The following is a 20,628-nucleotide window of genomic DNA, read 5'->3' as shown; positions in this document are numbered from 1 at the left end:
AGGCCCATGAGGTTGCTTGTGATTCATCCTTCTTTCATCTCTTTCTTTCCATTATAGTGAGCTGACAGTATCCATTACCAGAGCACCTCCACTGCAATCACCAGTTATACCGCGTTTATCTGCCACTTGCATACAGGTATGATTCAAGAGCTTTGCGGCGCACATTGTAGCAGCACTGCATGTGTGAACACGAGAGAGATTTCAGTTTGTCACAGGATTCTTATGCATCAAAAGTTTTGACTTTTTACATAAGCAAAGGATAATTAAAATCAATAAAACAGGTGAATTTCAAGCATTTTGCCTACTGCTACTTTAAAGCTGCTCCGGCACTATTTTTGAGCTGTAGAAAGCAGCCGTTTAAAACAAAAAAAAAAAAACTATCCAAGGCCTTGTATGTAATTTTCTCAACACAAAATAGAAATAGAAAAAAAATAACAGTGCACTCAGCAGCTAAATAGCCACATATTTAGAAACCAACAATAAAGCCAAAAGAAGAGTGAATATTGGACATTCATCATGTGGTGAAAGCACAGAGCCAAACAAGCGCTAATGCTGCCCCAGCCCTTCCTGCTGGATGCTGAACACAGTGCAAGCTGTTCATGGAGAGCAAACACCTCCGAGTTGTGTTACGATTTCTGCTTTAAAACCAGAATGTGTGGCATGTTGGTGTGAAGGGGTTAAAGTTTTCATAGACACCTGGATGGGACACAAAAATTACTAATGTTGCATATGTTAATATTATGATGTTATTCATTGTCCAGTGAGCAATAACTTAATTAATTATATAGTTATAACTAAATTAATTATACAATTATAAACTCACCAACCACTTTATTAGGTACACCATGATATTACTGAACATGATAGCATCACATAGTTGCTGCAGATTTGTGATCATGATATTAATCTTCCATTCCACCACATCCCAAAGGTGCTCTATTGACTGAGATCTGGTGACTGTGGAGCCCGTTTGGATATAGTGTAATCTTCAACAAGCTAGTTTGAGAAGATTTGAGTTTTGTGATATGGCCCGTTATCCTGCTGGAAGCCACAATCAGATGATGAGTATAAAGGGACAGACATGGTCAGCAACAATACTCAGGTAGACTGTGGTGTTTAAACGATGTTCAGTTGCTGCTAAAGGGCAAGAAAATATCCTCCCACACCATTATACCCACACCAGCAGCCTGAATCCTTGATACAATCAGTAAAATTCTGACCCTACCATCCAAAAGTTGCAGTAGAAATGAATATCAGACTGGGCAATGTTTTTCCAATCATCTATTGTTCAATGTTGGTGAGCCCCCGCAAACTGCAGCCTCAGTTTCCTGTTCATAGCTGACAGGAGTGGAACCCGGGGCGGTCTTCTGCTGTTGAAGCCCATCAGCTTCAAGGTTTGATACGTTGTGTGTTCTGAAATGCTCTTTTTCATATCTTGGTTGTGATGAGTTTCCTATCAGCACGAAAAAGTCTGGCCATTCTCCTCTGACCACTGGCATCAATAAGAAAAATGCTGCTCACTGGATATTTCCTCTTTTTCAGACCATTCTCGGTAAACCCTACAGATGGCTTATGGTCCTTACAAAACACTCAGGCATACATGTAATTGGCTAATTATTAGACTGCTGACTTGTCCAGGGTGTACCCTGCCTTTCACCCTATGATGGATGGATGGATGGATGGATGGATGGATGGATGGATGGATGGATGAGCATAATCCAGCATCATGCAAGCTTATAACATTGTTGTGTTGTTGTGTCGTTCTGAGCCAAAAACTCAACTGCAGGTTTCCAAAGACAGTAAAGTCAGGTAAGACAAACACACTGACGACATCTTCAGGAAATGCAGACAGGTTAAGTAGCATCTATTCATCTAGCTAAAGAAACTTCCCTGGATAAAGCTCTGAGCAGCTACTGGGCTGCATCTTTAAAGCTTCAGCTGGTTTTGCTTTAAGGGTGTTTATCTGTCAATGCAAATGGTGTTTAGCTGCTTTCAGTTAGCTGAGCCAAAGGGAAAAGAGGAAGCATATGCTGCACGCTGGTTTAAAGAATCTTTTAGAATTCGAACATTTATAAGATTTTAGGCAATAATGATTTTTTACAAATCTGCAGATTTCTAATTGACTTTATTTTCATTTGTGAAGGTAGTTAAAGCAAATGGGTTTAACAGCTTTACAAAAAAAGACAAACATATCTTTTTTTTAATAGTTTTTTTTTTTTTGCGCGTTTTTGTACACAGTAGAGAGAGACAGGAAATGGGGGAAGGAGACAGGGGAAGACACGCGGGCAAGCTGGCGACGGGCCGGGATGCGAACCCGCGCCGCCCGCACCGCAATGCTGCATGTGTATGTAGTCGCCGGCTTTACCACTATGCCACCCAGGCACCCCAAAAGACAAGCATATCTAAAGAGTTAAATCAATAAACAGGACTGGAATGGAAATTAATAAAATTAAATCAATATCCAGCTGTACTTGTAGTGATAAGTTGCTGTGTGTGTGCCTCGCCTGTACTTATAAATCAAAAGCAACATCAAGTCTAACAGTATAAAAAGTGAGCAAAGAACATCTCTCATCCTGCATGACTCATTTGTTATATGACATTCGCAGTGGGAGAAAAATCTCTGTCTGACTCAGACTATTCTTTTTAAATAAACCCTATAATTTATTAATCTATATGCTGTTTTCCATTGATTTCCAGTGTTTTTGTGATATTTAAGTGAAAGTCAGTAGAAATGCATTAATCTGTGGCACTGTAACACGGGGCAAATTTTGCTATTAGATAGCTGCAGCTTTTGCGACTGTGAAATTATAGATTCAGGAAAGGAAAGAAATAGGAAACAGTTCTGATGCATCTCCTAAAAGAATTATAACTGAACTCATTTATCATTCTGGCTTCCCTAATACATAAAATACAACTCTGCCAAAAGGACTACCAAGATAACATCTCACCTCAGTCTGCACAGCTGACTGAGCGACTCTCATGCAATCTCAGCATTTCTGTTAAAATTAACTTGCTTAATTCTTGAAGTAATGAATCTAGAAAAAAGCAAATAAAAGAGACAAAATACATAAAAGCTTCTGCGCATGTTAAGAGGATACACACAGGACATCTAAGATGAGTTATCGCACAAGTTGAAGTTCCAAACTACTAAAGTAAAGTACTTACTCTGTGGTTCCTTAGCTGGTAAAGTACCTAGAGGATGTGGCAGTTCATCTATACCATCTGTGAGTTGATCATGCACCTGGCATTAATTACAATTAAATAGCCCAGCAAGTGGCTTTCCAGGAGGGCATCATTTCCCAGAATCGCACAGCATCTATTCATATGCATTTTTCCCAAAACCAAACTTGCATCTCAAAGTGGAGCAAAAGGAACAAATCCTGCAGAGTACAGATAGTAACTGTCTTAAAAATGTACTTATACATAGTGGTGCAAAAAGGCTGCTAAAAAAACAGGTTGTTTTATTTCCAATGCAATGCAGTAACTACTGCTGCGAAAACACCTTTTTTTATAACCCAATATTCTTCTCAGATAGTCATGTTCTACAGGTTTTCACATGTTAAATAAGAGTGTGTTCACACCTGCAAAGTGTTGTTTAGGACTTATTTATTACAGGATTCACACGTCTTACATATAAAGCAAAAGTTGTAAATAAAAAAGAGGTCAAATAAACTAACAAGTACTTCTTATCTTGCAATATCTTACACTGTCCCACATGTAAAACTCGATGCACAGTTCTTATTCTGGTGACTGAGTAGGCACTTAATTACACTGAAAGCTTTATCCATTTTCTCTGGTGATTATGAAGGGCTTATACTTGCAGAGAAGTTGCATATGTGCATTAGTCAAAGACTGCACCTGGTCTCCTTCTTAATAGCAACATGCAGCAAGAAAAAGAAGGAGTAAAGTGTGCCCCAGGTAGTGCTAAAAAAAAAATTCACCATGGTCACAAACCAAATTTGCCACAAACCGGGCCAAAATAAACCATAAATGTTATGAGTATGACGTTATTATAACCTCTCCTGGACATGCACTGATGAGCATGACATCTCTGTTAAGTACATTTACAATCACTTGTCTTTTTCTGCTCTTATGGGAATTTATAAATAGACCAAATTTTTCCATTTTTTGTGTACATGTACACAAAAAATATCCCCTCACTAGCCATTTCCTAAGGTATACCTGCTCAACTTCTCATTAATGCAAAAATCCAATCAGCCAATCATCAATGCATTTTGGTATATATGCAGCTGGATAGTATAGTGACAAGAGATATATAATTGAGGTCATACCGGCTCGGACGTCGCCGGGATTAACAAGATCCAAGTCAGATGTTGAAGAACCAGGACGCACTGACGATAAGTGGGAACACGGCATAAGTGGACAAGAGATGAGAATGTGGAATTGTTGGAATACTATTATGCCTGTAACCCCAGGATGTGGGGCCTGTGGATTCTTTGACACCTAACATCTAGACTAACTATTGAAATGACTAGCAGCTCATGAACAGCAAGTTTTAATTTGTTTGAAAGCCTGACTCATAGCCTTGCTCACCCTAATTGGAAAACTCAAAAACCTGTTTTATTAGTGTTATTATCTATCGTCCACCTGGTCCTGACTCAGAGTTCCTATCTGATTTCTAAGACTTTAAAAAAGATGCTGAAAACGACTGCATTTAATCTATTATTAGATACAGTTGGCTTCTCTCAAAATGTAAATGAGCCCAGCCACAACTTTAATCACATTCTGGATCTTGTTTTGACATATGGCATAGACACTGAATATTTAATAGTATTCCCTGAAAAAAACTCTTTTGTCTGATCATTTCTTAATAACATTTACTTTAATGGATTACACAGCAGTGGGGAATAAATGCTGTCGATTATTTCTTTTACATCCTCACTGCGTACAGCTCTGGATACTGTGGCTCCTCTGAAACAGCCTCAAATCTGAAGTGCTCGACTCCCTGGTATATCTCACAAATGCACAGCTTAAAGAAGATAACCCATAAGCTGGAGAGGGAATGGCATCTCACTAATTTAGAAGATGCTCATCAAGCCTGGAAAAAATAATTTGTTGCTCTATAAATAAAAGCTTTCCGTAAAACTAGGATCTTACTATTCATCAGTGACTGAAGAAAATAAGAACAACCCCAGGTTTCTTTTCAGCAGCCAGGCTGACAAAGCGTCAGAGCTTTGCTGAGCTGAGTATTCCTGTCCTAAAAGCTCCCTGAAAGTCTTCAACTCAGTCCTGACAGGGACTAGAAAGTGAGAGCATATTTCTCCCATATTGGCTCCCATACAAGGTCTTGAATAATCAGGTCCCATCTTATGTTAAGGACCTCATAGTACCGTATAACCACAATAGAGCACTTCGCTCTCAGTTTGTTGGCTTACTTGTGGTTCCTAGGATACTCAAAAGTAGATCTGGGACAGACACCTTCTCTATTTTTATGATGGGTGGCTTAGTGGTGAAGCCGGCAACCACATATACATACTGCGTTGCGGTGCGTGCGGAGCGGGTTCGCATCCCAGCCTGTCTCCACTGTTGATAAAAGCTGCTGTGGCCAAAAATGCAAAAAAAACTTCCTTTTTGATCAAGCTTATAGTTAGGGCTGGATCAGGTGACCCTGAACCCTCCCTTAATCATGCTGCAATAGGCATAAGCTCCTGGGGGGTTCCCATGATGTACTCATTCCTTCACCTCTTTTCACTCTCTCTGTTTATACTCCACTCTGTTATTAATCTCTGGCTCACTTCCTCTTTTTGTCCACCCTACCCTGAGCCCCAACCGATGCCTGCCCCTCCCTGAGCCTGGTTCTGTTGGAGGTTTCTTCCTGTTAAAAGGGAGTTTTTCCTTCCCACTGCCGCCAAGTGCTGCTCATAGAGGGTCGTTTTGATTGTGATTATTGTCTTTACCTTACAATATAAAGCACCTTGAGGTGACTCTTTGTTGTGATTTGGCACTATATAAATAAAATTGAATTAAAAGTTTACTTTTACATGTTTAAATTTTGTTTCATACAATAGATGGAACACATTTAACTGTAATACACAATTTGTTATACAATGAGATACTATCATATGCAATATACTAACTTTAAAGATTATGCAAAGGAATCCTGTGAGATTTGTAACCTGATTGCTCAGCAGTAACTCTCGTCGCTGGTTTGTGTTGATTCATCAGCATCACACTTTTTTTTTCCATTAAGTAAAACTTAATAGGCATACATTAATCTGCAGAGCTTTAATACAGGGCCAGTCTTTTCTATTGGATAGCAGCAGCTGCAGATTTGAAATTAGAGATTCAGGATGGTAACTCCAGGAGAGAAATAAGAAATTGCTCTGGTGCAGCTCCTGAAAGATTTATAATTGAACTCATTCATCTTTCCAGCTTCCCTAATACATAATATGCATCAACATCGATGTCAAAAACCTTCCTAAGAAGATAACATCTCACCTCTGCACAGCTGACTCAAGCTATGTGGAGAATAACTCTGATGTAAACTGACTATTCAAGTTGAACTTAATTATCTGCTAGATTATTGTTTGGCTACCAACAATTATGAAAAGAAAAACATAACATAAAACACTGCGTTCTCATTTTGTCTTGGGTTATAAAATCCAGTGCACCACTTTTGTTTACAGCGGTGCACTTTCACTCTTCCCTAAAAAACACCAAACTCATTTCCTGCCCAGCGTGTTCTCTTCCCGGGAGCATCAAACACTGGACTTCTGTAGGAAGAGCTGCTGACGTCTTCAAATTACGCACAAGGTGTCCTTTAGTTCCTGTGCCTTGACTGTCGTCCAACACGACATTGTATGCCTAGAGATAAGAATTCACTTTTAAAGAGGAGGTTGTGTACTGAAAGTTTGCAAGCCAGGAGACCATAGTGTGTCCCTGTTTGGGAAAAGACTGTGGTTTAAGTTAAAGCACTCCCCTTCATAGCATTGTCCTTGGATACTGAAAAATGAAGCTTACCCAAGGCATTTAAACTTTTCCAATGTATACACATGATGAGCTGAGAGTGACAGACAGACCTGCCTTACTGTTGCCTACAACTCAGACAACAAAGGAAACCTTGTGTGTAATTTGAAGAGACGCTGTGGCGTCTTTAGTTGTGCTCTAGATAAAAAGACAGAAAAAAAGCCTTCGTTTTTTATTTGACTTATGTTTAAAGCTCAAGAAAAATGTAATCATCATGTAATCATATTAAACAATCATGATCTCAAAATTAACTAGAATGATCAGGATTATAGTTTTTGCCCCAATCAAGTAGCCAAACCACACAGACAAAATCAACAGGTTAAAAATGTATATATATAGTTTTGTTGTTGTTGTTTTTAATCTAGCCTCTTTCCACAAACTTCACATTCAGCTTTGGACAGAAAAAAATATTCCTGTAGCGCAGTCCACTGTTACAAAATCATTCTTACTGCTGTGTGTTACTGAACTAGACACTTAATAATGATTATTTGTGCAGGCAAGATGAAAGTATTGCAATTTTGAATGTGAAAATTGCTGCAAAATGAGCCTGCATAAGGTTAAAAGTGTTATGGGTTTTGAAAATAAGGAGCAACTCTTCAGTATTGAAGATGGCCCCATACCGAGGATCACTCCATCGGAGACCTCAACTGCTTTTGATCAGCTGCTACCTAAAGAAATGTCTTCCTGTCGGAGCTTTGTCTCTCACTGCCCTGTCTCCTCTCCAACCCAGATGGCCTGTAAGCCACACCAGTGCCAGTCTCCTCATTTTATAATTGCTCAAGGAAGTCTAAACAACTAACAGCCCCCAAAAGAGCAACAGGGCGCAGCGGCAGGCAGGAAGGGTAGAAAAGCTTTCTGGTGGTGCAAACCACTTCTGAGTGAATATTGGAAAAGCCACTGCAGAGTGTGATATCTACATTGTCAAGAGGAAAACCAATTTAGTTTTTCTTTTGTGAATGGACAAAAAAGGAGGAAACTGTTGATATTTAAACATAAAACATGGGCCAGTAAAGACAGAACTGACTAGATGCAGTCCTGAGCAGATTCTTTGTCCCACCTCAGCAATCATCCCATAGTAAACAATAAACAACCTGGCCCTTTGTGCCCTAGAAATAACTATTAGTAGTAGTTTCTGTAATGTAATTAAACCTCCACACAAAGCTTAAATCAATCCATACAATCAATGAGAGACACAGGCTAGATTGATCTCGCCTCATGAAGTTTTTCGGTCACCTTCCTGGATGCTATTATCTACACTTCAGCTGCACAGATCAACACTTGCAACTGACTGTTAATGGACTGCTACACTATGACTAGGCGATGATTATCATTGCTGAGCCTGTTTTGTGTCCGTCTGTGCAATAATGGCCACGTACTGCTGTATTGTTTGTCTTGCTTGAGGATGACGTTTACATCATGAAGTCCACATTTTACGGTGATATCATTTGGAACTGGATAGGATATAAATAGAGATGTGGCCTAAAACCGAATTTTAGTACTTGAGAGTAAAGTAGTCCCTGCACTGCACTGCACTGCACTGCACTGCACTGCAAAACCAGGCAGCAGAAATATAACTGCAGACAGAAATCAAAGAAAACAAACCATTATATAAACGATGTCCGGTTTGGTTTGTGTTTAAAACATAAATAAGCAGAAGCAGAAACAAGATGTAAAAACAAAAGTAATATAGTATTTTTAATCTTTTACATTATTGTTTGTTTGTTTTTTAAATATTGTACTTTTTAATTTTTTTACTGGTCATTTTTGTTAGCTAATGTGAGCCAACGACATTTGTTTCACCAATCAACTGGCCAGGGACCAGAATCAGCTGATTTCCAGCATCCTCAGGCCCAACAGGTGACCAGCCAGTCAGTCTCATGTATGTCTGATTATGACCTGGTCCATTTAATGCATCCAGCATATGCACACTGGCAAATAGTGGCGTGCACAGCGCACTAACAAACTGCATTCGCTGCATCTCTAGTATTAACTGCAGCTTTTAAAAGCTGCTGGACAATTAATCAGAGTGGCTGACCATTGAACTCGGGCCCCTATGTTTGAAGCCCTGAGCAATGTTAATGACCAGAGAGCCCAAATTCAACTATCACAATTATCATTTACAACTATCAACTTGCTTTTGTTCCCTGCTGGCAGGACAGCGTAAATGTTAAACAAAGTGCTTTTGCTAATAGCTCAGCGTCAGAAAGCTGAGTAATTGTGCTTCTGAAAAACCTTTTCTGGACTCTGCGAATATGATCCAGCAAAGCGAAAAACACAAAACACCGTTTGTGCCTTCCATACTACTGTCACATCGAGACTTTCGGCTGTGACAGATGACAAGTCTACTACTGCCATGCTCCAGGTGAGCCGGTCCCCTGCCACTGCCTCGTCTGTGACCTCAAACAGCGGCGGCAGCAGCCTAGCTGCTGTGTGCATTGTGAATCACCGCTCCCTGACACAAGCCCACTGTGCCACCCCATGACAAACAGCTATTAAACTGATATTAACACTGTTTTGTATGATCAAATAAAATAACAGAGGTCACAGGCTGAATGCATTAGCACACGCCTCTGTAGAATTCAGAGAACATTGTGGTGCTGTTTGTTAAACAGCCTGTCTGGGGACTGTTTTACCAGTTTGACGACACTACACAGCTAGCGCTGGCAGTATAATACAATATATAAAGTATTCATCGTGTCTTAAACTGAGTGATAAGAATTGGGTTTGGAGAATCACTGACAGTGCCAAACTAAATCAATTTTTTTCAGAAATTGTGCCAGCAGTCTATTCCCTGGGATGAGACAACATCACAAAACGCATTATTTAACACAAAAATACTGCCGTTCCCCTTATTCGTTTTTGCAGAGAACGAGAGGAAGGAGCAGAAAGAAAGCAGGAGAGACTATTCAACAGCATCATCCAGCGCTATTTTTAGCCTGACAGTAAATCTCAGCAAAACAGCAGGTAGCCTGCCCATTTATTTTATTTGGACAGCAATTGGGGGGAAAAAAAAAGCTTTCTGGTTGATCCAGTTTCATCAGCTCGGAGAAATACAAAAACTCAGAGGTGCAATCTTACACTGAGCCTTGGAATAGTCAGTGAAGTCAAACAGAGGACAAACAGTAGGAATCTGTTAAGAGTTTAACTCGGAGGGAGTGGGACACAAAGATGACCGAAGGTGATTAGAAAAGAAAAATTTCCTAAGAGATACGGCACCGCAATATCTGTCTGGCTCCAAGCTGCAGCTTACAGTGGAAGCAGTATCTTGGTACATGTACTCCAGTGTAAAACTGAAGTATGAATTCCCACACCAGCTGGTTGGATTAGAGGTCACGTTAAAAGAAAATAAACTATCAAATGTAATATGGAGCTGCTCAGTAGATGTTTGCAGGTGTAAACATGTACATCTGTATTTCAGGGGAGTACCAAAGTCATTAGGATTGTACAGAAGCCAAAAAAGGCTTGTACAAAAGTTTGTGCTAAAATTAGCCATTCAAACATTCAAAGACATTAAGCGCTTGTGATGTGGCATTTCTTGTTTTTTATTGCCAGAAGGTGGCATTAATGCAACTACAAGCTGTTAGAGAGACAAATAATATATATAAAAAGCATGATAAGACTTGATTGTGTCTTTTGTCCTGTCTCTCTCCCCTCAGCCCCAACCGGTCGCGGCAGTCATCTGCCCCTCCCTGAGCCTGGTTCTGCTGGAGATTTCTTCCTGTTAAAATTGAGTTTTTTTTTCTTCCCACTGTCACCAAGTGCTCATAGGGGGTCATTTTGACTGTTGGGTTTTCTCTGTAATCATTGTGGGGTCTTTACCTTACAATATAAAGTGCATAGTTGTCAAAAAACTAACGCTCAGATATTAATTGATACTAAAAATTGCTATCAGTTTAGATACTCAACTACTTGCAACAGTACTGATGCCAACAGTGCCGGCTTCGCCTCCTCCAGCTGACACACAGCTTCATAACAGCACCACTGCAAACTTGGCGAAGCATCTTAAACACTGACACGCCGGTCTTTATGAATAACTTTGTGAGGTCAGTGTTTGAATACCATTTAAGTATTAAACAGTTCTAAATGTTAACCTGTCTGACACACACATTAATGTTAATTAAGTCATCGTTAAGGGCTACGGCTGACAATAACTCGTTAACATTAATGTTGGACCTAGGCTGCAAATTTTAACGTTCACATGCGGTGTTAAATGTGTTATCCAATTAAATTATTTGTACCTAAAAACTGTTAAGTTCTTCTTAAAGTCCAAGACTGAAGATGAGAAAAGTCTACCAGCAGGTAGACAGAAAGAGTGGCAGCCTACTATGGTGCCGGGTCACCAGAGGCACAGGTACATTTGCATGAACCAGTATTGTTCTAATCTTTATTTAAAGAAAATATTTTGTAAACTGAATAATATAATATTTTTATTTGAAATGCACATACCCAGAAAAATTTGAGAAATATCACAGGATATATTAAAACATTGACTTTACGGTGGTTCTAGATGAAAGTCAGTTATTTACATTTTAGAAACTGTGGCGTATTTCTACAACTGTCCCATAGTTGCTGAGATATTTCAGTGTGGAGAAAAGTGCCATCCTTAGTCATTCTGCTAGCATGACTAGGAACTGAAAAATCCATTAATATTTTTTACACTGAGTCACACCTGCTTTATTTTGAGGACCAAAGCTTTACTCAGCGCAGCTCTCATAATTCCTAAATCCTTACTACTCCGCTCTAATTATCGTTCAGTATTTGGATGATTAAAACTGAGGCTCTCATCTGTTTTGCTAGACAGTCAGTGAATCTGGGCATGAGGCCATGTTTCTGCAAAAGCCGAAAAAGGCAGTACAAACTGAAAAGCTTAGATCATAAACACTAGCTGTTACACTTTAATGATGGCCTAGCCATATTATCTTCGCCTTATATTTCACAGTCCCTACACTTGATTATAACAAAGATTTTGCTCGCAAGTGAGTCAAGAGAGGATTTTAAATGAGCAGTGCATCCCCTGCAGGGCTCCTATAATTGAAAATGACAAAGATCGGCATACATAAGTGAAAGCTATGAAATTAAACATCGGTGCTGTCCATGTTGTTGGGACTTTGAAGAGCAACGTTTCAATGGGACCTCTTTGTTTCAACGGGAGCTGTTCTACTTCACAAGTTATGCTGTGAACTGAGGTCAAATGATATTTAATAAAAACAGATGCATGGCATGCTTGATGTACGGCTGTGCTAACAATAACCCCACACAAACTGCGCATCGCCATCAATCTGCCAACAGCCCGCTGGAGCATCGCAGGGTTCACATGATTTTATAAAGAAGGCTGAAGTAATATAAGGCCGCGCAGCATAGTTTCCATTAGCTAGTGAATTTTACGGCACGGCTCAGAGAGATATAATTAAGATTAACTGGAGAAGACATCCAGCTACAGCGGGCAAGGAGGCAAAAAAGGTTTTCTGTGCATCCAGAGAAGCTGATTTGTTTACTAAAAATAAGACTACTTGCTTGATTTCTGGAGCCTGGCTGCTACAGGCAGGCTGCAGTTCATGGGGTAGAGCGAGTTGTCCACTGGTCACATGGTTGACGGTTTGATCCCCAACCTTTCCATGTGTCAACGTGTCCTTGGGCAAGAACCCAAATTTGCTCCACCTGTTATAGCATCAGCTGTCCTGCCACTGATGGTTGAATGAAAAACACACAAACTGTTGTTATACATGCTGTGCTGTCAGTCTTTGTTCAGATCAGCATCACGCTTTAGGTTCAGATTTTGCTTTAATACTGAACTCACTTCAACATTGTCAGGTAATTTTTTTTTTAGGGGCAAAAATATGTGCAGAAGAGATCTTTTTATTTCAAGTGACAAAATTTAGGGCATATATTCAGATTTTAAGAAGAGCAATGTTGCCTCTAAGCAGAAGTTAGTGGAACATCTTTCTCAGTGCTCATAGAAGACTTGACTGGACATAGACTTGCTGGCCAATTCATTAGGTGCGCCTGCCCATCAGCTCATTATTGCAAATATCTAATCAGCCAATCACGTAGCAGTAACTCAATATGTTTAGGCATGTAGACATGGTCAATAGAACCTGCTGCGGTTAAAACCAAGAATCAGAATGGGGAAGACAGGTGATTTTTCAGAGTGTGACTATTTCAGAAACTGCGGATCTACTGGGAATTTCCCACACATCTCTAGGGTTTACAGGGAATGGTCTGAAAGAGAGAAACTATCCAGTGAGTGACAGAACTCTGAGCAGAAAGTGCCTTGTTGAGGGCAGACTGCTTTGAGCTGATAGAGAGGCAACAGTAAGCCAAATAACCACTCGTTACAACCAAGGTATGCAGAAGAGCATCTCTTTGAAGCAGCAGTAGACCACACTGGGTGCCACTCCTGTCAGCTAAGAACAAGAAACTGAAACTATAATTCACAGTCTCACCAAAGTTGGACAGTAGAAGATTGGAAAAAACTTCACCTGGTTTGATGAGTCTCAATTTCTGATGCAATATTCAGATGGTAGGCTTAGAATTTGGCATAAACAACATGAAAGCATGGATCCATCCTGCCTCGTAGCAACAGTTCAGGCTGGCGGTGGTGGTGGTGGTGTAATAGGTGTGGGGGATATTTTCTTGGCACATTTTGGGCCCCTTAGTAATCAAGTGGCCAATCAGTGTATGTGCAGAATTTTACAGAACTCCAAAATATTTCCACAGTTTTTTAAATGGTAAAGAAATAAAAACTTTGTCTTTGTACTAATACACTCCCTGAAATCAGGAAAAAATAACTGACAAAAAAAATACTAAAAGGAGGGAAGAAATAAAGAAAACAAGTTCTCCCTGAAGGTAAGGTACTGAAGAGGGAATTTTGTGGGTAAGGTTAAGGCAGTTTTGTCTGAATCAAACTGTTGACAAAAGGGAACTACTTCATTCATGTTGCTTTAGAAATGTTCCCCTTTGGATGTCACAGCAAAGTGGCACCAAATCAGAGGAATCATTCCTTTAAAGCCCAAAACCACACTGAATAACATCCCCTCTGTGTTTTGACACTTTGTCACCACCTGTAGTAATAAAGATTTGATATTTCACTGATCCCTGCGGGAAAATTCTCTGTCCACTCATAGCTAATGTAAAAGGTCAGAGCACAGAGGCCACTCTAAGCCTGAAGCTGCAGGAGATTTGGTGACCTGCTCACAGGCTTTCGAGCATGAAAGAAGACTACTCACATCACAAGCCTGCTGATGGTATCATGCATCCAGGTTGTAAACCCACTTGATTGCTTGATTTGACACTGTAGCACTAAAATCTGGCTTATATGCACTGCAAAAATAAATAAATCTGGGGCTTTCACTAGTTATAAAATTGCAGCAGGTGCACAGAAAGAGACTAGGAACAGTCCTTTTAGGCACTTCGTTTCTAACAGGTTAGCTGAAAGAGGACAAATGCAAACAGGTGGCACATGTGAGCAGCACACCAATCTTTTCAGTCAACAATAAACCTTTTATGCCACAGAAATGTCAAGACTTCAAAGGTTTCTGCTGATGCTGCTCCGTCACTCTTTCACATTCCACATATCCAATTTAACAATCAAATGAGCTGCATGAAAAACCTCCAGCTATTCTTAGCAATCCCCTGCGCTCCCCTGTATTATTCCTGTTCTCTTGCACTTTGTCCTTGATGTTTATATTGCGAATTACTGTCTATTTCTCCGGTTCGAGTTGCAAATATAACACGTGATGCGTATTGCGACCATTCACCTTTAGTAACACGGGTCTGCCTGTAGGTCACTCGCACCCTCACCTGCCCAGATTTGACCCCGCAGCAGCAGCGTCACAGAACCTGACGCAGACCTGCTGTAACACGTTTGCGGACACGCAGAGCCAAGCCGGTCAGACAGGCTCTCTGACTGTCTGTGTGACTGATTTAAGGACGGAGCAGGCTGGAGGGTCCACCAGATTCACATGCAGGGCTCTGTTTTGACCGTAGCGCATTCCTACGGATCGCCTCCATCCATGCAGCACACGGCTGCGCGCCAACGTTCAGCAGCACGAGACGCAGGTTTCTACCTGTTAGCACAGAGCACGCATGTAGTGTCCTCTTACCTTTTACTCTTGTCTCCTTTGACATAGTGTCCTCTCCCTTGTGTCTCTGTCTCTGCGTCCGCTTGGCAATGCCGTCACGTTATTCTGCGCGGCACCGTTTCGTCGGATAGTTAATTAAACATGGGCTCTTCCTCTGTCCCTCTCCTGGCTGCTGCACCTTGACGCTCGCCAGGCTGAAGCGGGGTGAAGCGGGCACGCGGAGGTCTACAGCTGCCTCACAGGTCCCCTCTCAGCGATGAGAGGAAAAGACAGAAAGAAACCCAAAGAGCAGGAGTAATCTGCAGCTGTGCTCTCAGTCACCTGAGTCGAGTCCCTCGGAGCATCGACCCGCCCCTGCCGCAGACATACTTGGGCTATGTGCTGTATCTCTGTGCAGACTTGGCTCACATGTCATGCCCACCCAGCTCCCGTCCTTCTCTCCTCTCCGCCGCGAACAGCAGCCAGAGTTGTAGGAAGGCTCCGGTCTGCAGCTCGACTGCCTCCAGCGGTGCGCGCACGTCCGCGGCTGCTGAAGGGCGTCCGTCTTCCTCTTCCTACCACCGTCTTCTGACTTTGCAAAACACTCGAGGAGGACCCTAAATGAAGACTAAAAAAGCAGCTGGTTCATTGTCTTTGCATGGAAAAGAGCAGTTGGAACGAGAAAGCACTTTAACCAGCTATATTGTCATTGGGACGCCTCATTTAATTAGCCTAGATAGTTTAAATCAGTTTTATCTGATCTCTCAGAGCAGAAGTCTTTGAAGAAATTGCACGTACTGAATAAGGAAGGTTGTGGCGTGTGTGCTAATTAAAAAGCACTGGTATATACGGAAGAGGAAAATTACAACAAACTCATAAATCCTGAATGAAATAGCAAATGTACACAGAATATGAAATGTAGAGTCGATTAAAGGCATTCTGATGTCACATAATTTCCTTTTGCTGTATAGAGTTGGGCTGAAGGCACTCACAAAAAAAGTAAATTTGTGATATGGAGAAAATGTGAGGCATAAAGAGGAAGAGCATAAGGATACTGCAACAGGATGGAGGGGTGAGAGCCAGCACCCTTGTAAACCATCCATCACAGAGCAGCAGGTGCCAGATTGGTCAGTCTTGGGCAGCCACTCGGGCAGAGAAGAAAATCTGTGGGGCTTTGAGAAGAAGTGTCTCAAAATAAAACTAACCCCATCAAAATAAAGCCGTCGGCACACACATTTCTTCCCTTCCTTTTCTTTCCAGGGATAAAAGGGGAGTGACGCACATGAACCATGTTTCCCTCAGCAGCTTTAAATCCTTCAAATCCAGCTGTGAGATCTGGTTTAATCTGACAGATGCTTTACCTAATGGATTCCTCCAATTCATTCCTAAGCTTATTTCAGCCTCCACTCCTGCAATACTTGACCGGAGTGGCTGCAGAATGGCTTCTCTCGCTTTTCTTTATGGCACACATTAAACGGCAGCATGTCGAGTGGTCAGCGTAACACCTGCTGCTTTTAAGCCTCGCATCAGCACATGTGACCACACATGAAATCACACAGTCTCGTAGGGATGGTCTAGTTGTGGCATCAACTGGCAGTCATGTCCACACAAATGAATATTGATGGAGGAAAATGCCTGTGGCCAAACTATCACCCTGGAATATGAGAGCCTGACATGCTGCATTACCAGACTCTACCAGGAATACACACTGCCAATTTGTATTTATCATGGAAGCCAATGCCAATACACTTCTGGTGTAGAACAATGAGCTGAAATCCCCACTAAGGAAAACTAATAGGGAAAAGCCTTAAGGCCAGGAAGCCAGAAAGACAGATAGCTCTGATTACACCAAATGGCAGCACTGACTGGATCCAAGTGGAAAAGAACGGCTAATTAAATTACGTGAATTTCTTTTGTAAGGAGGCTTCTCTCCGTGCCACTGAAGACACAACTCAAAGCAGCGCTTTCATTCCCGACAGTGGCGTTTGATCCTATTTGATGTCAGTATTCAATAAGAAATATTTTTTTTCCCCGCAACACACAACTATTAAATAAAAACCCCACAGATCTCTGTGGTAATTTAGAGCCCAAGTCTAGGCGGTGAAAATCCATCGTAAACATGACTAAAGTCTTACAAAGTAAAGGCAGGAAGAAACTCAATCACATTAAATGTTTTTTTGTTGGTATAAACACTGCAGGGTTTTTGAAAAACGGATGAAAGAACTGTTTCAGCAGCGTTAGGCTTTATTTCAGCTGCTGAAGACTCATAAACTACAGTACAAGCAGTCAGCAAACCGAATTTAGTGCCCAAGGTGCAGATATGTTGTTCTTTTCTGTCCTTAAAAAAGAATTCAGTAACCTTTTGGGAGGAAAAGCACCATTTAGAACTTTGAGTCAGAAGCACTAAAGAAAAAAAACTTTTCTTTTTTTTTTTTTAAATAACTATTATTATGCTGTATGTCACTGCACTCTTACACAAAGTGAGATTGTCAGCTGAATGTATTCCTACACTCTCAAGTGCTGTTGGATGATAAGTGGCCTGCTATTTTACACACACAGCAGCTATACTTACTATTCTTCTGTTTAAGCCTACAATTCATTCTGTGACCCTTTTGTCCTTACTATCATATTATAAGCCTTTGAGAAGTACTGTGAGCCTGTGGGAATGAATTTAAGGTTGAGAAGACAACTGAAAGTTTGTTTAACCAGGAAGTCTCTTGATATTAAAATCCTTTTTTTAAAAAAAGGAGACATGGCCAAGAAAGCACACCAGTATAAAGTTATGAAAATGATGAATTCAAGCATTATGAAAACAGATACCAGAAAAATAAAGTAAATTAAAAACAAACAAGGGAGGAAATACAAAGTCAAGCTTATAAATAATCACGTCCTACCAGGAGGAGGCCAAGGGGGAAACCCAGGACACACTGGAGAGATTAGCTCTCTCAACTGGCCTGGGAACGCCTTGGTGTCCCCCCCCCCCCCCCCCCCCCCCCCCCCCCCAGATCAGCTGGTGGAGGTGGCTATGGAGAAGGAGGTCTGGGCTTCTCTGCTTAGGCTGCTGCCATTTATAGTCTTCAGAAATTTATACTTTTTTTATGAGACTTTTGTTTGCAATGTTGATGGACAGGTTGAGAGATGAGGCCAGGCAGGAGTCTATATGGACTATGATGTTTACAGACAGCACTGTGATCTGTAGGGAGCAGGTGGAAGAGAGCCTGTACAGGTGGAGGTATGCTCTGAAGAGGAATGAAAGTCAGTTGATGCAAGACCTAATTGTAATTAGATTGAAAAGTTATTCAACACTTTTGATCAGCTTCAGATATCATGTCTCTTTCATTTGATGCGAAATAACAAGGGAACAGGTCTCACCTGGAAATGAAGCTGCTGTTAGTTAATTGTCCAATTAATTTTGAGCCTCTGAAAATGGTGTGTGTGTACAAATGGCTGTATTTTCTAAACAGTTAATGCAAAATTTGATGTAAAACTGGTTTTATGGGCTGAAAGTCTGCACTTCATTCACATTTTGCATTTCAGATCCACTGTGCTGGCAAAAATACAAAAAAATGTGTCCAACAAATTATGGACCTGTATAGATCAAATTAAATACAATGTGCGACAGAGAATTAATTTCTGGAATGACATGAGGTTCAAGTATGCTAAAAAGTTAACACTTAACAGTTTCATCATTCATAGTAACACGAAACACAGCTGCAATAAGCAAAATAAACAGATTTTAATACAGTGAACATTTGTGTAATTGCATAATTTTAATTTTAAACTGAGTAAATTGCACTGGCATGTAAACTGACTTATGTTTACTTCCCCTAAGTACCTACAGGTTAGGCTGCATTATTTTTTTTTTCTTTACATATAAATGACAGTACATTTATAATCTTCTAACTGCAGTTCCTTCCTAGTTTGATGTACAAATCACATTATCTTATTGTCAAAATTAGATACTATAGTAGCATTACATTTTGACCACCTGCAGCAACATGCTGCATCAACTATAATAATCAAAGACATCAACATTTGACATCATCATGCATTATGAGAACTTTCCCTTTTATTTTGTTTCAATAGGCTATACTTTGTTTATCCATATTTTCTCCTGAATACATTTTCCACATTTGCATGCAGGGCTTTTACTTAATAATGGAACACTTTTACACTGTGGTGTTGCTACTTCAAGTGGAGCGCATTACTTCTCCCACCCTTTGATCAAACATGATATCAAAGAAAGGTCATGCTGTGCCTCCTGCTGAAGTGAGCTATTCTGTGTGTCAGTCTATTCTCTATCTTATAGTAAAAAATAGAAGGAAAATATCAAGTTTTTCTACATGACTTCACCATATTCACTCTGCCTCATACATACACGTCTGATTTGAGTTTGACCGATAATCTTTTCTGCCTCATAATCCATCACTGAGAGTTCAGTTGGCTCTCTGCAAGAACTGTGCTTCTTTACTTGATTCATATAACGTCATAACAAACAGTTCAATCTGAGAGGTACTATTAATCCCGACAAAGCAAAGCCGTGACGGGTGCTTCCCTCCAGTCGTGTGTTTAATGAGATCTTATATGGTGAATGGCACCTCAAAATGAGTTGAAAAAAAGGGGGAAATACAAGAATGAAACCACGGTGGTATCTGCATGACAGACTGCTCAGTGATGTCCAGCATCTCAGATACGTCAGCTTCGACAGAGCATCCCTCGAGAACGGCAAACACGACTAACAAGCGAGGATCCATCTGTTGTAAACACACGAGCAAAAGCGACCCAACTGCCACAAAACAGCTTTAATGCACCTGCATTGCAAAGTGCGCCCCTCACATATGAATATGTTGCAGCCAGTGTCTTGACCAATTCTGAATTTAGCCCCGATAATGAGTCAGCGCTGACTGGTGGCAAGGTCGAACCTCTGTGATCATTTGAAATTATAATAATGAGCAAAACTGTTCTAATTCTGGTCTTTTCACGGTAATGTGTTTGCGCATGGTGCTGAAAAATCAAAGGCACAGAGGATAGCAAAGCCTAAAGGGTGAAAACAGTTTGGCCTTACTGTAAGGTTTGTTAACCTGTTCTCTGTTAGAAATTATATACCCATTTGTATTTTAAACAACTCCTGAACTATAAAAGTTAAAAATAGTCGTAAATCAACTCTGATCATTTTATTGTTTTGATATTTCCCAGTCACTGTCAGAGCTTCCTCACTTCTTTATGCCTATAAGGACAGCAACACCTCCCTTACATTGAACATACCTATTTCTATTTGTCAGAGATTGCAAAGGAGAAACGTGCACCGTGCATGAGCCTGTAAAAGCTTGCATGCATTCACACACACACATACACACATACACACCGCAGCCCGAGAGAAAGTAGGGGGCAGCTGATTCAGTGTGAGTTAATTCATTCAGTCACTGTATGTCCCCAATCAAAGGCTGGTCCCCACAGGGCAGCACAACATCTGCATGTGCCCCCGTTGCTCTGTCTGTGTGGCTTTCATGTCGCTCTCAAGGGACTCAGACATTTTCTCAGGCTGTCAAGTTTGTCCTGTTGAATTTGTGTGACAGATTTT

At 40.8% G+C, this 20,628-nt stretch overlaps 1 protein-coding gene across 1 annotated transcript in view; it reads right to left on the bottom strand.

Moving 5' to 3' along the window:
* The window catches only part of pitpnm3 (PITPNM family member 3), a 115,440-nt gene extending 99,850 nt beyond the window's left edge, over window positions 1–15,590 (bottom strand). Inside the window, exon 1 of the mRNA XM_030744689.1 lies at window positions 15,090–15,590. Within this exon, the coding sequence (XP_030600549.1) occupies window positions 15,090–15,114 (25 nt within the window). The 5' untranslated portion in view covers window positions 15,115–15,590. The remainder of the gene's footprint in view (window positions 1–15,089) is intronic.
* Window positions 15,591–20,628: the final 5,038 nt, after the last annotated feature.

This window comes from Archocentrus centrarchus, chromosome 13 (genome assembly GCF_007364275.1).
Source record: "Archocentrus centrarchus isolate MPI-CPG fArcCen1 chromosome 13, fArcCen1, whole genome shotgun sequence".
Lineage (NCBI taxonomy): Eukaryota > Metazoa > Chordata > Actinopteri > Cichliformes > Cichlidae > Archocentrus > Archocentrus centrarchus.
This window is presented reverse-complemented; position numbering and strand designations above follow the sequence as displayed.